This window comes from Coturnix japonica, chromosome 9 (assembly GCF_054131305.1).
Source record: "Coturnix japonica strain WE chromosome 9, WE-NBRP24, whole genome shotgun sequence".
Classification (NCBI taxonomy): domain Eukaryota; kingdom Metazoa; phylum Chordata; class Aves; order Galliformes; family Phasianidae; genus Coturnix; species Coturnix japonica.
The window spans coordinates 10492433-10509194 of record NC_140671.1 but is presented as its reverse complement, the minus strand read 5'-3'; the positions used below and the strand labels follow the sequence as shown (position 1 = coordinate 10509194).

The following is a 16762-nucleotide window of genomic DNA, read 5'->3' as shown; positions in this document are numbered from 1 at the left end:
TGCAGCAGTCAGAGTTGATGGTTTGTCTGGGTTCCAGGAAATGCAGCAGGATCATCCCTTTCCTATCCCAACAGACAGAGCACATCGCTTTGTTTGCTGAGGGATGAATCTTGAACTTTCTCTTTGAGGGGGAATTTGCATGTCACCACTCCACAGGCTGCTGTTTTGACTCCGGTTCATAGCAGAAACCTCTTCCAATAATCAAAGCTTCAGGTGTCAGGGTAGGAACATCCCAGGTATTCTGAAAGCAATTCTACATTCATCTGCTTTGTGACCTTCAAGGCAAGCCCTTCAGTATTGCATTAGACTTAAAAGATGAGTTGCTGCATAAGAAGCAGATTTTTAAAGGTATTGAGATGCTTTAAGGTGTAGGCAGGCCTCTAGAGAAATGTCCTAGACATCCAGCTTCAGTCAAAGATGGGATGACTATAATCCCATGCTCAAAAACACTGCTGTACCAACAAAGGTATCCAAATGCTTTATAAGAAACCTATAATATAACCTGTAAAATAACTTATAAACAAAACAACTTCACTGCCCAAAGGCCCCGGAATACATCTATGACATCACATGCAGCAAACATCAGTAAGATTAAGTTCAGCTGTCTACAGCCCTACAAGAAAAGTTCTGGCATAATTGTGACGATGTATGAAAAGCCAAATAAATGAAAATAAACTTAAATGATCAAGCAATATTTTGTCCTATTCTTAAAACAGGAACAAAAGTTTGCATACAGCTCAAATTATCGTTCTTGAATGCAAACTGCTGTTACAATTAACAAAAAGCAATTTATCTCAAAAAAATAGCAGTTTTCCCCCTCTGTTCCTGGTACGGACTACAGCAAATATTAAGATGCATCATCCCCTCCCTCCATTCCACCTAAGTTCACAGCGACTGCTGGAGAAAAGGAAATACAAGTATGGGATGAACTAAGGAATGGTCACAAAGCCTGAGGGTCAGCAAATACAAATCACACCACTTAATAAAGAGGGCAGCTGATCCTGGTTATAAGTCAACAAAGCCCAGATTAATAACAAGATAGAGCATCTAGATAATTTACATGCTCTATGTTCTAGGCACTCAGACTTAAAAGGCTGAAGAAATTCAGAAATTGAAAGGGGTAGAATTGCATAGAACATTTTTTAACAAGTTTTAGCTTGGAAAGACTTACATGTTCACAGTGCATTGTGCTTCTTGAGAGTGTTTACTCAAGTTGGTATTTTCCATTACAGTTGTGACTCCTGTCACTCCCAGCATTCAGAAAGCAACATGCTGCAGTCCCAGCACACACAGAAAGAAACAAGACTAAGCTTTCATAGGACACAGCTGATTTGAAAACAACAAAAGATTCGTATAAACTTTACTTTTAATTTGTTCAAGGGAAGAATAAGCTCCCAGATATGTAACTTTAGCTGAAACAGTCTCAATAAAACAAACAAGTTCACGTGCACTTATACTGAATAATAGAACGGACTAGTTTGTTATCTGCAACTTTTCCTAAGAAAACATTCACCAGAAGACAAATATTTAATATTACTCAAAAGCAAGTCACTGCTTAAACTGTTCTGTAAGACCAACAGCTCTGCTAGCCAAGCAGTGTTTACAACAAAAACGTGCTTTTTATATCAGACAGTTTGTGCTAACTCTGCAATATTTACAGTTCAGTACACTCTGTACCGCTGGCACTTGCCAGAAACTCAGTACTCCCAAAAGCTTTTTCCTATTTACTTCTTTCAAAATAAAAGAACTAATGACAGTATTTCGAAATTCTCTTCACAAATATTTAACCAGAAATTATTTCGCTGAACAAAAATACAAGGAAGAAGTAATGTAAATACAACAATAGTAAAAGAGCTTAAGTTACGTAAATCATACACTCTTGTGTTCTAGCTTTAACCCAGAACAGCATGAAGCTGACCACTGCTACATTAACTACGAGGCCAAATTCAAGAGCTGCTGACATGGAGATTGGAAAGGCTTCTCACATCATTCCCCACCCCCAGCTGACCACAGAAACCCGCTCCACATTTCAGTTCGGCAGTAGTACACATTTTCTTGCAATATTCAGTAGATATTGAGTACATGTTACTTTAAAAAAGAAGGGAAACAGATCCTAGGGTGTGTTTGCTCTGTACTGCCAGGAACACAGGCACTGCCCCACACACCAGCACAACCTTGGCCTTCAGAGCCCTCTATGCTTATACAAGGCACCACTAAGGCCATGACATCCACAGTAACACTCTGCCAACCCCTAGCCTGCTCATCATACCCAGGAACTGTGACTGAAACATAAGTGCTCCCAGCACTGGACTGCAGACATCAGTGACTCCCATAGGCCAGCACTGCAAAGCAGCCACAGGGCAGTGGCCATCAGGAGCTAACACCATCCACACAGCACACCTGCCATAGACAGAGTAAATTATCACAGCAGCACTTAATAGATATAAGAACTGGGCAACAGTGGTCACCACCAATTGCTCTGCCCATTGTGGTATATGTAAAATGGACTCCTTGTGGCAACAAAGCCAAGCTCTGTCCATCTGTCTTATCCACTAAGCTGCCTTTACTCTGCTGAGTTACAACACCTCTAACAGACTGAGCATTCAAAGAATCAGAGCACAAGGCTGCTGAAGATGCCTGTACCTCACACAGATTCTGCCTTCACCTCTCAGACACAGCACAGGGCAGCCAAATTCCTTTTGAAATATCCATTAAATTATCATTACATAAGCACAATTACATTTTCACAGTACATACGTTTGTGGAAATTCCCTTTATACAATGGCCAGCTCAAACACTGAACAGAAGCAATTCCACAGCAGCACTCCCCACCCCAGTTTGCCCTGCTACTAGAACAGAAAGAGACAGAGCCAAGTGCCAACTGAGCACACCCTAGAATTCATCCAACACAGGCAGTGCCCTCTTGCTTCGCAGCATGTAAAGCAGCCATAGACCACAACCTCCTCCTGCTCTTTAGTACCACATCCTGGATAACTCCTCAAGTTTCAGTCCTGAAGAAACTTAGGTTGGGCATAAAGGAGACAGGAGGGAATTTCCAAATAGGAAACCAGATAACTTGGCTCAGCTAAGGTGCCTTATGGCTCCTGGTCCCTGTCAGCCCAGCAGCTACAAGTCCTAGAGCACAACCAATCACCCATATCATCTGGTCTCACAACAATCAGCTGAAGGGTTTAAAAACCATGGCAAAGAACCAGGTGAGAGTCAGGATAAAGATGCAAGAGCTCCATTGTTCAGGAGACCGTACATACTGCTTAAGGTGCTATTCTGATACAATGTCTTTTACCCTTCTTATTTGTACAATTTGTCAAACACTTGTAAGAAAGCAGTGATGGATGATTCATTTTAACTTGATTTAAATGGCTATTCCTGATTAAATAGTGGCAGTTCTACAAACCATGAGCAATACAAGTCTTGGGACAAAACTAGCACCTGACAATCACAGTATCAAGCTAGTGCTAGCACTACTTGGGGCACTACTGAAGGTCATAACACCTGCAGGATGGGTTTCCAAAGCTATAGTTAAAATCTGTTTCAACTACTAGTTACATAGCAGAAGTACAAATGCCCATACTAAACACAATTGATAAGAGCAGAAAATTATCCTATTGTTTGGGAGAGCAGCTGAATAGCATTTATGCCACTGCATTAGGCAACACATCCATTACTCCCCACTTAAAGTCCTGGGGATTGCTATTTCAGAAGTTCCTGCTGCAGGCTGAGCTCTGCTTTGCCCTCATCACAGTCCCAAGGGGAGACTCTCAGCCCATTAGTTACATAAACTACTTCTGTAGTCTTACTCACCTCAGTAGGTCATCTAAATATATGCACCAAGATTTAAAAACTGCACTGCAATCAAAGCACTTTTTCTAGAACAGAAGAGCTGACGATTTATAGGCTGTTCAGTTTTGCATGCTTTTATCAAGCTAGTTAGTCAAAAGAAAATGCACACATAATTACTTAATCCCATTAAAACAAAGACAAACGACAGTACAAAACTACACAGCTCAGCAGTTTGAGCAGCAAAAGATTCCGAACTAACATAATAATGAATCATGCAGCCTTATCAGCGTGCAGCTCCTTCCCTGTTCCTGTTATTTCAGCTAAATCAGCACCGTGTTTCTTGTATATACCATTCAGCCACATGAAGTGATATCTTTAATAACAAAAAGCTACCAGAGATTTTCTAATGCACGGGTAATCCAAGGTTTCTACTTTCTCAGTATGATCACACCAGTTAAACCAAGCACTGAATTCAGATGAAAATACTGAAAAGTCATTTGCTTTTTCTGAGACTAGGGGAGGGCAGCACACACAGGGGGGCCTTTCTTCCCCTCCCCCTTCTCCTCCCTTCCTTTCCTGATTTACCATTGCCCTCCTACGGATCTTTTGTTTGGGTCAGTTTTCAGTTCAGGAACTTAATTTAAACTTCAATTCAGTGTATTATGGTAACAGATAAAATAAATTGCACCCAGTTACTGAAGACAGAAAGAAAACAAACATTTTTGGGAGGATGCACAACACAGGTTTGCGTAATTAACCTTACTAATGGGAACTAATGGGAATAAATAGATTAAAAACACTTGTAAAAACAAAAAAAAACTGAAAGCTGAACCCACAGAGATTCCCATTCAGCTCAAAAATTACCTCCCGAAGCATGCCTTTTTTTTTTTTTTTAATAATTTCTTTTCATGTAGATAATATATAAAATCATTAAGATCTTTTCTTATGTAAAATAAAATAACCTGAGCCTTTCTGTTCAGAAGGTAATAAAACACAGTGTCAGCCAGAGAGCAGCCCCACACCCTGACAGGACCTGCACGCAAACTCCCTGCAGGGAATGGTGCACATTCTGAGGGCTGAGATTCTTTCAGAGACTGAGCAGGAGCTGCAGGGAGGGAGGAGCTAGAAGGCTGAGTACTACACTGCTTTCCTTTTGAAACTAAGCAGCAACACTTTCACAGGCAAGACATTTTCTTCCACTTTCCATGCTTTAACTGCAGCTTCCAACAAAAGTAACAGACAGGAGCACTTGGTACAGACTGCTTTAGTTTCAGGAGGGTGCAGGGAGGGGCAAAGATCAGTCTTTCCAAACTACCTGGGAACTGGGCAGCAACTGCACAGCAACTGCACAGACATGGGACAGCAGGCAGCTGCCTACAAATTGTGTGTTTCAATGGATTGCTTACACCCAGGAACCAAATCCCTGCAGTGCTGTGTGATGCGCTGCTGCTTTGTGCTCCCGGCATTACCTCATCTGTTTATCAGCTTCCAAAACAAATTGTTTCCCAAGGAATGGGAAGAAAGCAGATGACTGTGAACTCCCCTGTTCAGACAGAGCTCTGTTGGGCACAACCAGGCAAGGCAGACCCAAAGGCTGGGAGCTCACACATGCAGTGGAGCGAGGATGCTGAGATGCTTCAGCAAGGTACCACTCTCTGTTTGGAGCATCTCCTGTTACATAACTTCACATTTCACTTACCCAAATCTTTTTTTTTTTAGCATTATATGATTATAATACTCATTCCTCAAATATACAGTTTCTGCAAATGCAATACTGCCATCTCCATAAAGAAATACAGCTCCCCATGTGAAGCCAATGGTGCCATTCAATGCAATAAAAAGGTCGAGCCACCAAGAGAATCAACACCTGAGGAATTCTGCACAGCTCCCTCGTTCACTCCAACAGCACTGCTACCTCTGGGCTGATAACAGACAAAGTTCAGCATCCTGAAAGCCAGCAAGTATCCTTGGGAGAATTAATCTAATCTAATTAATCTAATGCCACTCCTCTTCAGGGCACCTGAAGGATAGACTTTGGAAATGAAATTGTAATTACTAGTTAAAAAATAAACAAAAAAAACAACTAGAAATGATTGAGAGATGGAAGTTAGACCAGAACACAAAAGATACAAGTACTAAAACCTGACAATCTTCAATGCCTGTTAGACTTGAACAAAGCCAACAATACAATCCTCTTCATGTAAAGAAGGAGCCACGAGCCCCACCTCTGTAAAATGTAAAATGAAATCACATCTAGCAAGTAATGAAAACATGGTATTTCTGTATGCACTCTGGCAAGGGGTCCAAGCAAACACACATAACCCCTGTCAAGGAAATATTCCTTTTGACAGGCAGTCTTTTAAGGCAGCACAGTTCTCGGGTCCATTCATAGAAGTAGAATAGCTTTTCATTATTTACTCCAAACCAACACAGGCTAACATGGTATCATCTGCTTACCCGCAGCAGAGACTTCCAATCAAATATAAAAGCAGCACTTGCTTTACAATTACACTACTTATTAGCACAAGATTATCCATCATTTTCATAGAGGACAGAAAAAACAATGGGAAAAAATACACACCAGCCCCTCATTTTGCCTTATGAAGGAGATTCCAGTAAATGTTGTTGATGCTCAGCTACATCTCAGACTCACAAGGCGACAGCTCTGTTCAGACTGCAACACCCAAAATCCCACATCTGCAACTGCAGCTACCAGGACTGCATGCAGTAACCCAGGTAAACTTCTAATAACCTACAGCTCCAGTCACAAAAGCCTCTACATTGGCCCAGAACACCTTTTTAATTCTCTAAGAGATGACATCAGCCTTATTCCACAAAGGCACTACCCCAACATTCCTATCAGGACACTGAAACAACTTTTAATTCCTTTCCAATGCTCTACACCTTTCAGCAGTATTTTCAAGTATATAAATGTACTTGTATTTCTATTTCCAGCAATAAAATGCAGCATAGTCACATTAAGGATGACTGCAGCCATGGAACCATGCACTACAGAGCAGTAAGTCAGCACCACGGGCAGTAGAGAACAAGCAGAAGCACACTAAGCTGGCTGAGGGCTGTGATGCCCCAAACCTTGTTGTGAGCTACAACAAAATTGGATCCACTGCCTTGTTCTCATCAGCCAGTCTCTGTACTCTGCTCAGCTAACAGCACTGCATGGCAGAAAAGTACACAACAGTCACTGTTCTGTGAGCAAACTGAGCACAGATACCTTCATTCAGAGTTACCCTTGCAACGCTTAGCTGAAAGAGGGGGAGGAAGGAGAAAGAGGGGAACAGTAAGAACACAGCTTAGACCAACATGAATGGAGGAACATTTCAGCAGTGTGACTTCCCTCTATCGCACACCTTTCCTTCAAATTATTTAAGGTTAAACATTGAAAAACAATGTAACATTGTTTCCCTGGAAGTCCACGTTCTAATTGCCATCACATGAATGAGCACACCACAGTTTTATTTTCTGTTTTTGTTGTTCAACAGGAAGCAAATACTTAATTAGTAACACAACTCCACCCATTTCTCATCCTATTGAAACCCACAACTCTGGTGGGCAAGGAACAAAGAATTCAGCCTCATTCTTTAACTACTCTATGTACTGAACTCAACTGCTTTGCATTTGCTCCTCTCTCTACTTCTACGTAAGTGTATTTTTGCTTTGTATATTTATGGCTTGCTGTTTCTGAAGTGATGTATAATATACAGCCATATCGTGCCCCGTAGTTTCAAATAAACTTCTGGAAACAAACCACATGTTCCAAAACCTCCCCCCAGTGCACCACACCACTTCTCACATTTCACGGCTGATTGCTGACACACTGAACTGTGCAACAAATCTTCCTTTAAAGTTGCTGTATGTACACGCTAAGCTATCCAATGCACTTTAATACAGATTACCATCAAATCCACAGGTAAGTGAGTGCACATGTATAATTAAGTTCACTTAAAATGAAACAAGTCTCGCCAGTTTGAGGATAAGAATTTTGCATCAAGATTTATAACCTTTAGTGGGAGTGTTAAAGTAAGTAACTTATGTAATGGAAACCATACTTCCCTCAAGAGAAAGTAAGGGTTAACTTCAGAAGAGTTGTGTTCCTACGCTATCTGCTATGCAGTAGCACGCATAAGTCTCTAAAAGTTCATTAATTATTATTGCATTACCATAATGGAATTGTATGATTACATGTTTTTCGGTTGGTGTCTTTTTCCCCTTTTTAAAGGCAGCAATTCACCTATTTTTAAAGATGATTTTTTTCCAGTAAAGTTTACCCAGTGTTCTCAGGATTACTCAGTATAGGAAAACACAGCCATCAGTAATGAGCTCTGTTCATGTAGATTTCTCTCCAAGTTAACTTAGATTTACTTCACATAGTTAAGTGACTTCATTTCACTGGAGAAAAAAAAAAAGATTCCCTGAAGCAAAAAACAACAACATCAACTACAGCGGATGATATTGCCCAACACACTGCTGAAAAATAAATCCTACTGATTGGATTTTCCCATTTCCCCCCTCAGGCAGCATTTTTAAAAATACAATCTTTTAATGATTGTTTAATTTTCATCTAACTAGAATATAAATCCTTTACATACTGCTTTGCTGCAGCTGCAGTATAATGTCTCATTTTTCATGGAAAAAAACTAATTACGTGGTTCACTGAGTTGCCTGTGGTAACACATCAATTTTATTTACATTCAGAAGTTGGACTTCAGTTCGGTCCCAACACTCTTGTTAATTCCAAGTACATTTTATACAACAGCTCTCTCCAGCTCCATAGTAATACCTCACACCAGCTTTTATGAAAGGGGTTTGGAGCTATTATGATCTTGCATTGGATTGCCAACGCTTACTGTGCACTAACAAATATGCAGCACCAACTCAGCTCCAACCTTAGAAGCACACCTTTCCCTATGAACTCCAGTCTTAGTGAGATAGAACTGCAACAGAATTACAGCTGGTCAGTACAGAATGCAGCCAGTCGTGTTCCACAGGAAATGCTAAAACGTTTTTCCACAAAATACACAAAAAAAGTTATTGACTGCATAACAGTGAGTGAAACTTAAGGATTAGTTTCTCAGTTTCAACTATTTCAGTTGAACTAAGGTTATATTTCGAAAGTCAGAGCACTAAGGAAAGTGTGGTATCCAGTAGAGAACTCACTGGTTTTACCTTCCATCATCAGTATCCATCCTTTAAACTATTTTCAGAAGGTATTTGCTGCAATTAACAGTAAAAGCTCCAAATTCCTAAACATAGGAAAGATTTAAGAAGTTAATTCTTGGGACAGCAGGAATGGAGGCAGTGTTAGGCTAACTCACTCACGGCCCCAAGGTAATATCATTATTATGATATTATTTTATTAATTTTAGACTTAGATATTGCAGACTGTAAAAAGGAAAAAATGAGGAATGCTTATGTGGTGTGCTAGAATTGATAATGAAATCATGGCTGCCATATGCATTTATTTGGTACTACATTACACTGCAATTCACTGGTAATATTGAGAGAGGAAATGCTGCAGTAGAACACTGAAGAAGGATGAAGCACAATCTGACACCTAGGTGAAGAGAGATCTGACTCCTTCATAGAACTCATACGCTGTAATCACAAACACAATCACAAGTTGAAAACAGAAAGAGGGAAGGAGATAGGGTGCTAGAAAGAATAGTTATTTTAAAAATAAAACAGAATGAAGACATTTTGCTTAGACACAATAAGGCTCTTGTCAGCTTCTTGTATATAAAAGAAGTTGGCACTTTCCCATGAAGCAATTCCTTAATCCCAAATGATGGCATAATAACCTCACTTGAAATGCTTCCTTTTAGGAAAAAGCTTATTTTGTCTAAGCTAAATTTCAACTGGCAATCACCAAACACCAATTAACAGTGTCAAATACAGGGGTCAAAGAACAATCCTGCAACCTGAGAAAGGATTTAGAAGTGAATTTGTACTATCTTCTTCTATAAAACATTGTTTTCAAGATTAACTTTATTTTCATGCCTCTAGAAATAGTCTATGCTGGGCAATTAAGAAAATGCAAATGGTTTATCATATTGAAAATCATCAGCCCAGAAACAGACTTGTCAGTAACTTAATATTCCAACAAAGTCCTCTGTCATATGAACCTACTTGTTAATTCCACTCTCAACTCAAGAACTGGCAATTAACCATTTTCAGATTTAATTTCAAATTATTAATAAGTGGTACTCAGCTGCTTGATATTCATAACCGCTTTTCAAATTGAAATCCTTCAAAAATATTTCCAAGCCAGCTCCTGTGAGATTCCTTTTATTCTCTCTTAGTAAACTGCTTTTCCACTTATTAGCTGTTCTCATTCCAAATAATACTCTGTGTGACAATAGTTATGAGGTTTATGTATTCTAACATACAGAAAACAAGTCGCTGTAAAACATATTTCATGTCTGTATGTTATTCAGCTAAGCCCACCAAAGCAGCAAACGAGGAGATAACCTCTTGGTACCTCAGGAAAGTATCAAAGTCAGCCATAATGCAATTCCAGCAGCCAACACTCCCTTCTTTCCCACTTTCAGTTATTATAAGCTAATAAAACAGTGGAAGATTGAAGAGCACTTTCATTAAAAGCGATATTATTAATTTGTATACCCATTCCACAGGAAGTAGAGCTTATTCTTGGTTTTACCCATTACTTCATATGTTCAGACAGACAGGAACATCTTATTCAATAATTAACATTTATCACTACACAGCCATGAAGAACATATTTCATATCTCCCTGAAGAGTCCTCCCAGTTCCTTACAACTGCAGTAAACCACAGCACCTTGAAAGAACTCTAAGCATATGACACCAGATTGAGACAGAAAGTAAAGGAGACACATTACTGCTTCTAGATCCTCCTTTTGTTTTGCAGAAGCAAAAATACAGGATTAAAGTTCTCCCTTTCTCCTTTTCTTTTTTTAAATCCCTAGTAAATACGGGAAAATACCATCTACTCAAATCCTCTAAATTAGGGAAATCTTTAACCAGTACCTGCTTTCTGATAAAATCAACTTTAAAGCCTGGGAATGAATGTCTCATAAATCATCCTCCTACAGCTGGTGGTTTTGGTCTCAGCACTGATCAGCACACAGGACTACACATGGCAGCCCAACAGAGCAAGGATCCCAAACAGGAATAAGACATCTGAGTAAGGTGTAAATGAGAACAAGCCAAGAGTGCACTACAACTTTGCCAGAACTTCACAAAGTTGCTTTTACAGAAATACCACTATGACAGCAAAATGCTATCATTGTATTTGTTTTCTCTGAATGGGAGAGCCTGCTCTGAAGGCAAGTACAGCAGCACTAACAGCCCAGCTCAGTGCTGTGCCTACAGGAACTGCCCAAAGGCTCCTCCCAGTGCCCCCAGATCCTCTCACCACTTTGTGTAACACTACAATTGGATGGAAAGTACTATGACAATAGCAGGGTAGTATATTCTTCAGTTACTGCAAATGAGAATAAACCCAAAAGCAGCAGACACAGACACAAAAATGAAGGAAAAGAGCTGCTTACCTTTGGAAGGCCTATGATACATGGGGATCTCCAGCAAGATATCCTTGCCTCTACTGTTAACCCCTAAATGAGGTCTGAGAAGAGATGGATCCTGGATCCACCCCTTCCAGTCACTCAGGTACATTGCATGCACCTGAACTCCTTTAGGTTGGCTCTGCCTTCCCACCAAGTGCTCCATCACTGCTCCAGGCCCTAACTTAGCACTACCACTACAGTCTGTCACAGAGGAACTAGTGATGGCAATCCCAAATACCTGCAGGAACCAATATTTTAGGCAACCAAGCTATTAACTGGAAAGTTCTTTAAAGGAAGCTGCACCCTACCAAATGCCTAACAGCTTCACTATTCATTTTCATCATGATGCCTAACATTCCAACAGGATTCCAGAGTCCATCCCCAGAGGTCATGTTTACAGCCACCAGAACTGTACTCTCAGTAGTGAAGCACACCCTAATCTCTGCCTGATCCCTCACAGCTCAAGCATTCTGTGCCACAGATGGAACAGACAAAGCTGAGTGTATCCATAAACTCCAAGTGCACATGATGACAAATGTACTGACTAAACTGTCAGACAAAAAAGAGTTCAAAACACAAGTACTCTCAACAGAAAGAAAGCAAGCAACTAACAAAGAAATACTTATCGCCTGCTTACAATTCAAGTGCAGCATAAAAAAAATAAATCAACAGAAGGCACACCCACAAAAACTACCCGGTTCTCAGCTGTGTGGCCAATCCAGCTGCTTCATTCATCCATAGCTGTTCTACTAATCATTGCTTTTAGTTAATTCCCCAGGACAGTATTTAATTACCTACACAGTTTTGGAAAGCTGCTGCATAAACAACTGCTCACATTAGCTCCTGTTTCTAACTTCTAAGGTTGCTTTCCCTATGACTACGACAAATTCTTTTTATTAAAAGCAGGCTGTTACCAAAATTATCCATCTTGAACACTACAAAGATAAGGCAACCCACGTGGCTCAGATGCAAAACTAAAATGTGTCTCTGAAAGAAAAATCATGGTCTAGACAACTCGCTTGTTTAACTTAAGCACTAAATGCAATATATTATAGTTAAGCACATGAGTGCCTTTTCCAGATAACCAATTCTGAGTTAGACCTGAATGAATAAATACAGAATTCAAATTGCTGCTGTATTTTTATTCATCTAACAAAAAATTCACTTTCAAAACACATCCCCAAGGCAAAAAAAGAACAAATCCAGAACTGCGAGAAGCTTCATACTCAGCAAGAATTCATGACCTTATTAACAGCCATTGTATCCTAGAGATCATATATAATAAAGGCAGGATTTGTAAAGCTGAAGTGTTTGGGGTATATTCTTCCAGTTGTATTTGCAATTTCACATTTCTGGCTCCTAAATGTTTGAGGACAATCACAAAACAAAGCTCTGCACACTGAACTAACAAGTTACTGCCACAGTGATAACCCAGCCCGTAGGAATGGGACTTGAAGCTACTGCTGGTTACTTTATCTCTAGGCTACAGTTTGGTTTGTTATCATGATTTAACTGACAGGCACATAAATCAATGTGCTACAGCAACTCATTTTCTGCTTGCGTGCCCATATGCAAAAGTCCTTTTTATTTTCAAGAGCTGAGGAAACTAAACTATATTTTCAAACTAAGTAATTTTAGCTTTCAAATACTTCAGTACTGTTGTCTCCTTACACAATAGAAGACAAAATAACTTTGCTTTTTATGCCTTTCTGCTGCAGGAAACATTAAACAGTGTCCTTTGTCATATTTCAGGGAATCAATGTATATAAACGTCTCATTCTGGCAGGATCTGATGTTCAATGATTTGTCAATACAGATGTTTGAACAATAAGGAGTCACTGAAGCAAGACAGCCCTATCAGTAGCACTATTGATAACATTTCTTACAATTCACATCACTTTGAACTATTACCTGGTAAGTGGGCACAAAAATTTCAACAAATAAAAAGTGAAGCGATTATATGACTTAAACACAATATTAAGAATTCCAAAGCCTGCAGGGGAAGGAAGCACAAAGAAAATTGCTTCCCAGATTCTCTTAGGTCACAACAGTTAGTGGGATCATGCGTCTTTTTTCCAATTATAATGAATTTTCCATTCCCCTAAATGAGTTATGACTAACGTTCCTTTCTCCATCTCTAAACTTAACTTTGCACCTTTTCACATCCCACTACATTACCTCTGAGACATTACTTCACTTTAATTTGTGAGAACATTACAAATAAATATCAATGAGAATGCTACTGTGCAAGGGCAGACATACCTTTCTGTACATACAGACAGCTGCAGTGTTTGTGAAATACCCTGAGCTCTCTCATCTACATGGTGCTACTGCTGTTAATACTTACTGAACAGTGCTCCTGCAGCCCATGTGCAGATTTAATTGCACTTGGAAGCTATTGCACTGAAGGCTCCGACCTGGATGGTCCATATATTTTGGGCCAGGTCAAAACACAAAGTGATACTACCTGCTACTTGCTATACTTCATTTCCTCCTGCTCTGATAGAGGTTCAGTTCCTCACCCATCTCAATGTTTCATTATGCTGTTATCACTGGATGCAGCATTACACTGTTGTAACCAAAATGTTAGACATAAACAAGCTATATCACTTTACAACGGAAACGTAAGCTACAGCCAAACTCCCCTTTAATAAAAAGGCACTTACATCCCATATACTGCATTTGAAATATTAAGTAAATTGTATTTCACAAAGAGAAAAACATATTATTAAAGCTTTGCTGGGTGCATAGAAATATTATCTATGCATTCATTCAGAACAGGAGCCTCATAAAATATTCACATCAGTGAAAAGGCTTAGTGCAGCACTTCAGAGCCACCTCTTTAATTATACATGATCACGTGGCTACCTGCACGAAACACACCTAAAGATACTTAGAAAGCATTTCATACCTGATTTCACAGGCTGTACTACTGAACAAACAACCTGCTACTCATGGAAATATTAGGTCTGAAACTGTCCAAAGATAGGTGGTTATAAAAGAATATGAACATACTATCTAACCCAGAACCAAAGCAGCGTGGGGCAGAGGTGGGCAGATAACAATCAACTGAAGCACATTTGACAAACACAGTACAGTATATAATTGAACTGGTATACAAGTTTTACCACCAGACAGTATTATAGGCTACAACAATGAAAGTTCATTGCATAACTTAAGGAACTGACCCTTGAACTGTTTTACCATTATTATTACTCCGGGGTCACTCAATTTCCCTCGTTTTCATCTCAAACAAGAACAAGGGAAAGAGTTTATGGAGTCCAGTAAAATATATTTTCGAAGTGAAGAATTTTCAGGCAACCCACATCTACTCACAGCAACAACACACTAATGAAAAGATAGAGATGGATCGATCGAGTGAGTAGAGTCAAAACCACAACGCATTACATCAGGTGAGTTTCATTTTGTACAATCATTTTATGGCTAGACATTCTGGAGACAATAAGGACAATCCAGAATGAAACCCAGAGTCACATAAACTCATCACTGTCACTTATCCTACCTTCCTCTTCCTCCTATTTACTACATATGATTATTGCAGCTTGACTCTGTTTATGCTCAGCTCTTTTAACACAGTCTGTATCAAGTTTGAGCCTTGTAGAACCTCACTGATGTACCCACACATGGTGTCACTGAATCTGCCTGATGACTCTGCAGGAGAGGTGTTTCACTCTATTGACTATTACCCTATATCAAAATGTTGTTGTTGTTGTTAAATTCCCATTCAAAGAATATTCTTAATTTTAAACATACCTGAGATTTCAGGAAAAGTCATTTCACAACGTTAGGTATTGTTCTATTATTCCCCTAAGTTCAAGTGCTGTTTTGCACTTCAGCTGCAGATCAGCTGCACTGGAAAAGTCAAATGTACCCATTGTTGTTTTCTTTCTCTTTAGGTCTCAAAACACAAGTTGTGACAAAACGGTAGCAAGTTAAAGACTTTAACAACAGTATTCATTTTTCATTGCTAGGTGTATAAAGAAAAATCAAAAACCAAAGAGATCAACTTACTGTGCAGCTCACGATGTATCACATCTACCAGGTTTGGTTCGTCCCCCCACCAGAAAATCCACAGTTCCTTACAATCCGGTTTGACGTCTCGGCGCCACACACAGAGCAAGTTGGCCTGCAAGCAGCGGATGAAGCTGAGCAGAATTGGATCATCCTGCGCTGGGGCTGAGATGATAGGGCCACAGTCCCCATGACCTTCAAAATTGTACCTACGCCATTTGATGCCTGTGAGTTCAGCCTGGGGAAAGGAGAAAAAAAAAAGCCATTAAATCACCTCATTTCAGAACTCGGTTTTATTTATAATATTGTTTCATTTTTGTTGTTAATTCCTAGAATTTAGCTCTAAGCAGCCAGAGCTAAAAACTCCTATTTTCCACTTTCTCTGCCAAGAAAAAAGCAAAATGATTTTAGAGAAACAGTGCTGAATAGAAACCTGGCTTATCCCTGCATTTAAGTTTCTACTGCAGCAGACTCATTTCCAGTTTCTAACCCTACTGTCATCTTACTGTAATGCAACAGGTTAGAAACAAAATTAAAGCCAAGGATGGGGAATGAGGCCCATTCCCCTCTTGCCAGTTGGCAGTGAAGTGGCTCCAGCATCAGCCCAGAAACTGGAAGAATCAAAGACATAAGCAGAAAGTACTATGAGATGTGAGAAAACAAGAGACTTAGCAGGAAATAGCAAAGAAATTAGTTTCATTTGGAGATGCTGTTAAGTGTAATATGTATACCTTTTATTTTGCTCAGGTGGCCAGATGTGAAGCAAGAACAGTTGCCATTTACTGTTCCTCCACCCGATAACATTGTATTAACCATAAAAGAAGAACAGGAAGATGGCTGCCCAGGCTTCTGGGGAAGTTGTTCTGCAGAAGGCAAACATCTGAAGCAGGTATTGCGCTGCACAGCAAAGTGAATAAACAGCTGCCAGAGAGAAAGAAGCTGAAGTACTCAAATTGTGGAAGAGCTGGTAGCTGGAACCAGGATAGCAGTGCTACAGTCCGCTTCCCACCCCACCCCCACCCCCCTTTATTTATTTGTTTATTTTTCTTTAAAAAGGAGAGACTCCAAGCTGCCATACATCTTGTTTCTGAAATCATCAGGTGCTACATGTTTGTCTCCTGCCCTGCCCATTGCACTCCTCCCCCCTACCCCAGCCTAGCTCCCCCTGCCTGCCCCAAGACCACATGCCCTGAGTCTGTCCAAAGCACAAGCAGGACTCTCACCTCCCCCAGAGCCATCCCAGTATGAGCACACTACCAAGGTGTAGATCAGTACATACACACTCCGTGTTCACAGTGGGCTTGTATTCTAGTTCTTAACCACGTTACCACATTCTCACTGCTGTTATTACCTTTACTGCTTCATT

General features: G+C 40.0%; 1 protein-coding gene across 4 annotated transcripts in view; it reads right to left on the bottom strand.

Moving 5' to 3' along the window:
• MED13L (mediator complex subunit 13L) overlaps nt 1-16762 on the bottom strand; it is a 171939-nt gene that overhangs the window by 138618 nt on the left and 16559 nt on the right. For 3 of the 4 annotated variants that reach the window (XR_014931986.1, XR_001558545.3, XM_015878154.3), the window contains exon 2: nt 15397-15634. Coding sequence is in view for 2 of the 4 variants with exons in the window: in XM_015878154.3 (XP_015733640.1) it covers nt 15397-15634 (238 nt within the window). In the remaining 2 variants the exon portion in view is untranslated. Of the gene's footprint in view, nt 1-15138; nt 15238-15396; nt 15635-16762 lie in introns of all 4 variants that reach the window. The other variant, XM_085509571.1, reaches the window with a different exon arrangement.